Source organism: Nicotiana sylvestris, chromosome 6, assembly GCF_000393655.2.
Source record: "Nicotiana sylvestris chromosome 6, ASM39365v2, whole genome shotgun sequence".
Lineage (NCBI taxonomy): Eukaryota > Viridiplantae > Streptophyta > Magnoliopsida > Solanales > Solanaceae > Nicotiana > Nicotiana sylvestris.
Genome location: NC_091062.1, coordinates 170,496,978 through 170,505,683, shown reverse-complemented (window position 1 = coordinate 170,505,683; position 8,706 = coordinate 170,496,978). Strand labels below are relative to the sequence as shown.

General features: G+C 33.1%; 1 protein-coding gene across 1 annotated transcript; it reads left to right on the top strand.

Annotated features, from left to right (window-relative positions):
- Nucleotides 1-4,989: 4,989 nt before the first annotated feature.
- On the top strand, nt 4,990-8,022 carry LOC104213827 (mitogen-activated protein kinase kinase kinase 20-like). Its single transcript, XM_009763380.2, has 2 exons — nt 4,990-5,044; nt 6,920-8,022. The coding sequence occupies exons 1-2, from the start codon at nt 4,990-4,992 to the stop codon at nt 8,020-8,022; spliced, it is 1,158 nt and encodes a 385-aa protein (XP_009761682.2).
- The last annotated feature ends 684 nt before the right edge of the window (nt 8,023-8,706 follow it).

Below are 8,706 nucleotides of genomic sequence, written 5' to 3'. Positions count from 1 at the left end.
GCCTTAACTAACCCTTTAAGTATGTACCTCTTTTATTTCTACCTCTATTTAATCACTCTTGATTTTTTTCGTCTCTGTCGCTTTTTATTTTTTTGGCATTCTCCTTTCTTTTTTTTTGTCACTCTCTTTTTTCTCTCTTTTTTTTCTTTTCTTTCTTTTTTTTTTAGTTTATTTTTTCCTCAATTAATTCTATGGTTATGATCGAATCCGATGGGGATTGCCTACGTATCATGACGCCGCATGAATCAGATCATTACGTAGTTCAGAAAAAATCAGAAATAAAGTATACAAACTAACTCTCGTTTTTTACTCATATATAAATAACTCCACGAAAGCTCCTAACAAAGAAAATAATTTTGGATTTTTTTTTGGTAGAAGAAAGGATTCAAAAGAAGAAAGAATTTTTTTTTTATTGAATTGTTGAATGTGAGACTTCTAAAGAAGAGCGATTTATTCTTTTTGAAATTCAATTTTTTTTCATTTTGTTTTTTGAATTGTTGAAAGAAAGAATTAATAAAAAAGATTTTTTTTTTTCATTTTAAACTTTCTTTTTGTTTGAATTTTTTTTGGAATTTTTTGAAATAAACACTTCTAAAGAAGAAATAAAATATTTTTGAATTTCGAAATTTATTTTTTCAATTTTTGAAAGAAAAACTTTTGAAGCAGAAAAAAAAATATTTTGGAATTCAACAATTTTTTTTTTGGAATTTTCGATTTTTTCTTTTTCATTTATTTATTTTTTGTGATTTTTGTTTGAATTTTTTTTTTTGATTTTTTAAAAATTGGGGTCTCTAAGAAATTATTTTCTAAAGAAGGATGTAAAGGGAAATATATTTAATTTTTTATTTTTTTTTGAAAATTGGGGGCCAACCCTGACGAAGGTTTCCTACGTACCCCACTAAAATTGTGAGAATCGGACCTGCATAGTTCAAACCAAGACTAGACCATTTTTATATTATTTTTATTTGGTAAAAACGAATTACCTGTACAAAACTGGGGAATGACTTTTCTTTTTCTTTTTTTGCTCAACTAATTTTCTAAAACCGATCAACAAATGCAAGCAAGCCTTCCAAATTATGCAATAAGTAGCACATAAGTGAACATGATGGTCTCAAAAAGGATACCTGTCTTATACGGACTCGGCCCCTGTGCCGAGCTTTGCTAAGTCAAGTACATATGATGCAACAAAATGATCCTACTAGGGATGACCAGTCATGTGGCTTGTTCTTCTATATTTTAAAAGTCCTAGGGGATGAGGCGTATCTAGACTGACCATAAAACGAGCGAACAACTCGAGTTGGGAAGGGGTAGCGTACCGGGAGCAATACTTCTCTGGCTTAACTACTGGACCCTCCCCGTTCTTAAATATGGGTGACTAATAATCCTTCATCGGGAGCCCAGGCCCACCAGCTTTATCTCAACAAAGAATGGGGCGCGTATCCGCGATTTTCGGGGTTGTATTCAGAAGACTCAAAAGGGGTGCGCAAGAAGACAATTTATAAAACGGTTCAACAATATCAAAGCGGTAAAGAGCAAGCAAGTAACACATTATGCCCAAATAGATCACAGTTATATATAAAAAATTAATAAAGCCAAATAAAGTCAATATACAAGCTCGAATTCTGGTTGTCCCCAGCAGAGTCGCTAGAGCTGTCACACCCCTTTTACCCCTCCAAGAGATAATGTGGGTGTTATGGATTGTGGGTTAAAGAGCTTTTCCAATTAAGTGACAAATTTGAAGTAGGGATTATTTTATTTACAGAGTCGCCACTTGGAATTGATTTCTACTGGTGTTCCAAGTCACCTTTTATTTGAATCCATATTCAAAGGAAGGTTTGACTCTATTATTATTGGTCTGCAAAAATAAAGTCCGGGTAAGGAATTCTGTTGACCGAGGAGAAGGTGTAAGACATTCCCTGAGTCCCGTGGTTCTAGCACGGTCGCTTTATTGACTACATTTGGCTTGAATTAACTTTGGATAACTGTGGTTTATTTGATTTTTATGCTTTTCTTATGTCCGTTTTTATTTATTTTAAAACAAAATAAAGAAAAGATTTGAATAATAATCTACAACTTAACTAATGAGAGATAATTATTGTTATGAGTACTAATTTAAAAGATGAGAGTAATGAGAGAAAATTATTAATTGACATTGCTTAAAACTAGTAAGATGTGGGCTAGTCTTGACATTGAATGAGACAGCCCACTATTGGGTTGATGGAGTCAAATGGGCTCATGTCCAAGACAAAATCCAAAATTTCATATGTTTTTGGACTTTAAATCTGCAGATATGGCCTTTTAAAGCTATGTTACAGATTTGGCCATATCTTGCTATTTGCAATCCGTAGCCAACTATTTACAAAAATATGTTTACAGATTGTCTTTCTAATCTACAACTTAACTACCTTACTATATAAGTATTTTTTAAGAGATAAAAAAAGATTATTGGGACTCTAAAATATAATAATAATAATAATAATAATAATAAAAACTTAGCTTGGTGACAACAAAGGGACAAACATGGCTACAAGGGTTCAAATTTTAATATATATGCTCCTTTCAGACAACCAAATGCCAGTGGAATTATATCTAATGCTTTGCAAAAATAAAAATAATTAAAGATGCTTAACACAATTTAATTAACTAACATATCGTTATAACATTATCAAACATTCAAGAGCATATAAAAATGAATTACAATAGAAGGATAAAGCTACTAATATTTCCCAGCGTCATTATCTTTCATTCCAACTCGATTTTATGAGTTTACATGGTCCGAAAATTACCATTTTATAATTCTAATGGCCGAAAAAATTGTGGTATGCCAAAAGAGGGTGTTCGGGGAGGTCGCCGAAATTTGACCGGATTTTGATCGCCGGATTTTCATGGTGAAATTGACATCAATAGTTAGGTCTTGAGGAGCTCTATCCATTAATGTAAGTATTGTGGGGTGGTAGTGGTTGGAGCTTCAAGAATTTGGGCAAAAAAGTGACGGAAAGTTTCCTAGATCTAAGATTCAAGGAGTTTGAGGGATTTTTGAAGGATTTGGTTTGGAGATATGGAAGGAGGAAGTTGTGGAGATTACACGGTGTGAATTTGGAGGTGTTTGGAGGTGGTCCGCCGGCGGCGGCGATTTTCGGTCGGCGGCGGTGGGCGGAGCTGGGGCAGCGTAGAGAGAGAGAAGAGAGAAGATGGAGAAAACAATTATGGGTGAAAAATAAGGACAATTTTCACATTTTTGAGGCTTTAAATACCTAAGCCAAGAGTGAATGAGATCCATTGGATCAAGATGAAATGGATGGGTATGATTTGATCTTGTTTCATTTAGTGAAATGACATAGTTTTGAGGCAAAACTACGTAGTTTCAGACCCTTTCAATGGCAGCCCTTTATCTTGCACTCTTGGACACTTTTTCTTTCAAATTTGGCCAAATTTCTTCCTTAATCCTACTTATTAAACTAATTTTACACAAATAAATTAATTAAATAACTTATTCTAATGATCAATTAACTAGATTAATTCACCAACTGAACAGCTAGTTAATTCTTAAAATGCACAAATGAAGAAAGAACTATTTTTTATTATTATTTTATTATAGGAAATATGCAATTAAAATCATAAAAATTGAGAAAAATAATTAAAATAACAAAACACTAATAATTTTAGGAGGTGTTAAATAGTACAAAAATTAGGTGTTCACATAGAGTAGTAAGAGTAAATTGAAAAAAAAATTAATTCTTTTTTGATATTCTAAAATGACAAGTATTTTCGAACAACTCATTTTAGCGAAAGTGACAACTGACAAATAGAACAATACTTTTCGTTTTAGAAAAAACAAGAGAATAAACGTGAGGAGAGAGATTAATCTGGTGAAATCAATATGTAGTATTAAATTTAAATGAAAGAAAAATAACATTATTTTGGCCAAATTCTCCTTTTAATTAATATTTTCTTAAGATGCGGAAAAAACAAAAGTAACATATAAAATTTGGAGGGGAGAGTAATTACAACATATCTCAAACCTGCAGGCTGAACACCGAGTGTTTATTGCATAGAAAACATTAGAGGTAGAAATGCATTGATGTAAACATAGGGGCGGAGCAAGAAGCCTGGGTACGAGGTCGATCGGAACTAGTAACTTTTGCTCAAAATTAAAGTGTATTTGTGTTAATAAATTTATTTAATATAACATATATTAAATTTAGAACTCCATTATTAATACTTAAAATTGTAGTTCTAAAATTCAGAACTCATAGAGTTAAAAGTTTGGCTCTGTCTTTGTGCAAATACCGAATGCCAATAAGTTTTTACTAATATTAAAATTATTGGAATATCGATGCATTGTATCGGTGATCGTATTGGGTTGTGAAAGAAGAAACATTATTTTAGATCTCAATTGTTTGGATTGACGATTCAAAACATAGAGAATGACATCTTACAATTACAGTATTCCCTCCGTTTTAATTTACTTGATGCAATTTGGCTTTCGAGGGTTAAATTCTTAAATTTCAATAGACAAATTGGATGTGAAATCTATAAGATTTTGTTAAATAAAATTTTGATACTGGAAAAATATATAAAAATTGTGATAAAAAAAATTATTTGACTCTCAAGATTCGAAGCAATAACAATAACAAATCTGATATCATCCTACAAGTAGGGTTGCACTAGGTTTGTTATTGTTGTTGACTTGTTGCTTCGAATCTTGAGTGAGAGCATATAAAGGTTCAAATATAATGATCTTGCACGAACTGCTGAAATGGGCAGGGTTTTCGGTTCGAAGTTTTAGGGGCAAAGAGAGTGTCAACCAGCAGAAGGGATATTACGAAAAATACGTTGATTACGGACCCAAGATTTGAGCACAACGGAGGCACCGCAATATGCTAATCACTAGCGATAAAATTCAGCGCACAACTCTTTGAAAACTTAATGATTATGATGACTTATTATCCAAGTATAAACAAAAAGTTCTAAAGAAAAAAAACACCGATGACCGAACAAAGAGAGAGAGATTTCTTCGCAAATGGTTGTTACGGAGCGGAAGGTATTTGATTAAGCATGTTTCACGCTTTAAAATTTCTAGTTTTTTAATTAAAAAAGGGGTCAATGATCAAAAGGGCATTCAAACTTTAAATTATCAAAAACTTACTAAAGAAATCAAGATTAAGGGTGTTAATAGTCAAAGAAGCGTAAAAGAGTCTCAAACTCTTAGTTACCATTGTCGAGTCGGGGTCAAAGTGATTGTTAAAGAAAGTTGTGGCAGAATGATTTATATTTTTTTATTTGTGGAGCAATAAATTACAATTTGAGGTTTTTAATTTTAAGTGAGGAATTTGAAAAAGAAAATTAATTAAGTTAACCTATTATGTGTTAGTGCTAAACTATAATTGAATTAAAAAAAGAAGAAGATAAAATTAAAAAATAAAGCAATTTGCTAAGTATTAAAGCAAGAACTAAAATGGGAAGGAGGAGATAAAACAGAAGCAGGGAACTTAAGTGCACAAGGCCACTTCTCCTATCCGGCGTTTTGTATTGGGGCACGCACAAAATATTTAAGGGGTCCTATGTATATGTATAGATATACATAAGATATATATACAAAAATTTTGCCGAGGCTAACGAGGTCCCGTGACCCCTCAAACCACAACGTGGGTCCGCCTCTGGTCAAGAAATTTAAAAAGTTATAAAAAATACATAGTTTGAAATTTATTATTTTGGCTATAATTTTTTATATAGCTCTAAAATATATATTTTTTACAGATTCTACCTGAAAAATATACCATTGAAATAAATAGTCATTGCATCAAAAGAAAGAAATAAAAAAAGTGTACAATTGCAAGTCCATTATTTTGGCTATACTTTTTTTATTTGGTAAAAAATAATGGAGTTGTAGCCAAATTTTTTTATTGATTTGACTGGAAAATAAAAATACAAAATTAAAATAAATAGACATTATATATAAATAAATAAAAACAAAAAATATACACAACTGGTACTCAATTATTTTTGCTAACCGTTTTTTATTTGGCTAAAATGATACAGTTCCTACAAAACATTTTACAAATTCGGCCAAAAATAAAAATAGAAATATGCAGCTGAAACAAATAGACATCATATCTTAGATGAAATTAAAAAGAATAAAAGTTAGAGTAAAGTCCACATTATATATTAAAATGAAGCAAGAAGAAAGACATAGTTGTAACAAATAAATCATTATATATGACTATATGATAACTAAAAGTTAAAAAATAACCTACTTGAAAGCTAATTTTTTAATTTTTCTTCACTATCACGTTTTGCCACATTCAGTATGTTTCTATCCCCGAGGAATTTACATAAATCTTCATGCTTTATACTATTATGTGTTAAATAATTTTTTTTCTTGAGGATTTGACAGTAACGTGCAAAAATCAAAAGGACGATTATAGTATTTCATAAAAAAATTGGCCTAGTTTTTTGTACTCCAAATTTGAGTAAAAATCTACTATGAAAGACGTTCTTCACTATGAAAAAATTTATCATCGAAATTTGCAAGAAGCCTAATTCTGGAACATATAAAAATAGTAACTGACAAAATATTCAAAATAATCCTATTAACAAAAGAAATTTGTTATATTTGTGTTATTTTTTGGCCATTTGTCTTCTAAAATTAGAAGTAATCAAATTCGTTAACTGACCCTAGCCTCATTTGAAATAAAATATTTGCATTTTTATTTTTAACACAAGAAAAAGTTGAGGTGGCGTAAAAAATGAATAGAGCCGTAAGTAAAAATAGGAAAAGGAAAGTGAGAAACCTAATTAATAATGGATTGGGATTTCCTAATACTCGTCAACTTCACCTTATAACGTGAGAGTACATATAAGCAGCAGCAGCAGACGTTCACAAACTACATAGTGATATTTCACAAATTACTTTCAGAAATGGCTTCCCTCTTGTGGAAGAGAGTGAGAATACTGGGTGAAGGTGGATTTGGGGTTGTTTCTTTAGCTTCTACGTCCGATAATCAGCCTCCCACGTTAGAGCGGCTTCCACCTCTCATCGCCATAAAATCTTGCTTACTCCATCGCTCTCAATCATTGCAAGATGAAGAGGCATTCCTCAGCATGTTTGCAGACTCGCCTTACGTAATCCACTGTTTCAGACCTAATATTGAACTACAAGATGGCGTCGCCGTTTACAACTTACTTCTCGAATATGCCTCCGGAGGAAGCTTAGCCGATCATCTTCACAACTACAACTCAGGAAAAGGACTGTCAGAGTTTGAAGTTAGAAAACACACGAGGAATGTTGTTTTAGGGCTCGTTCACATACACAGCAGAGGAGTTATTCATTGCGACATCAAGCCCGATAACATTCTTCTTGTGGGCACTGATGAAACAGCCAAGATCGCAGATTTCGGGCTCTCTATGACTTTGGAACAGACTAGGGCAGAAAAGCATGGACTGAGGGGAACTGAAAGGTATTTGGCACCAGAATCCCTGGTTGACGAAAAGTACGGACCAGAAGTTGATATATGGGCTCTCGGTTGCACTGTCTACGAGTTGATGACGGGGACACCGTTGTGGGAATCAGATGAAGATAGTCAAGATTCGAATGTTTTATACAGAATCGGGTTTGAGGAACCAATGTTTCAGAACGCAAAGTTGTCGAATGAAGCACAAGATTTTTTGAAGAGGTGTCTAGTCAAGAATCCCGCTTCACGTTGGACAGCGGAGATGCTATTGAACCATCCGTTTCTGAATTCATACAAAGTAGCAGACAGTAATGTCCAGCCTGCAACAAAGACAACTAAGAAGCTAAAGATCATTTTACGCAAACCGCAGCAGAAGATAGCATTCAAGAACCCCAGTTCACGTTGTACAGGCGACATGCTATTGAACCATCCGTCATCCAAAGTAGAAGACAATATCCAGCCAGCAACAAAGACAACTAAGAAGATAAAGATCATTTTACGCAGACCGCAGCAGAAGATAGCATTCAAGATACAACCACATAACCGTGATCTGATCATAGGACATTGATGCAATAATCAGAGAAGGGAATCTGAAGAAATTAGACAAGGGAACTTGCGGAAGGCTGCTGGTGATACTGAAAGTAGATACTCAGATTGATAATTGATTTGTAATATAGTATGTAAAAGAACTACGTGTGGGCTTGATCCCTCTTTAGGATTTGTTGGGGGTACGTAGGCAGCCTGTGATCAAGATGATCTCAGGTGCAGCCCCTTTTTAGTTAAAAAAAATATAATTGACTGATGTACATATGCTTATAGCTAGTCAATCAGTACTCCTTACAAAGAAAAGGTTTTCTTTTGTGTATGATTTTTGCCATTGATGAGTGGAACCAGTTTTGCAATACATGCCTCAGTAAAATAGTTGCATAGTTCTGTTTTATTTCATTCATTAATACTGCTAGTCAAACTGCAAACTCTGTTGCAGGTTCATATATGTTGTTATCTTCTGATGTTGGCTTGTACAAATCATAAAGTTGAATGAAATGTTTCGAAGCTTGTTCTTATTCCTTCTTTGGATTTTGACGTATTGCCTCTTTTTGGCATCCGAGCTCCTGTACTTGATGCAGCAGCCAGCCTCGCATAAACACTACTCAGTTTTTGAGTTTGTTATTAATGTTGATCTGCAATGTTATTGGTTTCTTTAATATTGCTGATCTTCTGCGTTTTTAGTTTCCATATCTGTGCTCACTCT

Excerpts from the sequence above, each read along its gene's own strand:
- LOC104213827 (XM_009763380.2), top strand. The coding sequence starts at position 4,990 with ATGACCGAACAAAGAGAGAGAGATTTCTTCGCAAATGGTTGTTACGGA. Across the intron at positions 5,045-6,919 it reads TGGTTGTTACGGAGCGGAAG|AAATGGCTTCCCTCTTGTGG; the intron begins GTATTTGATTAA and ends AATTACTTTCAG.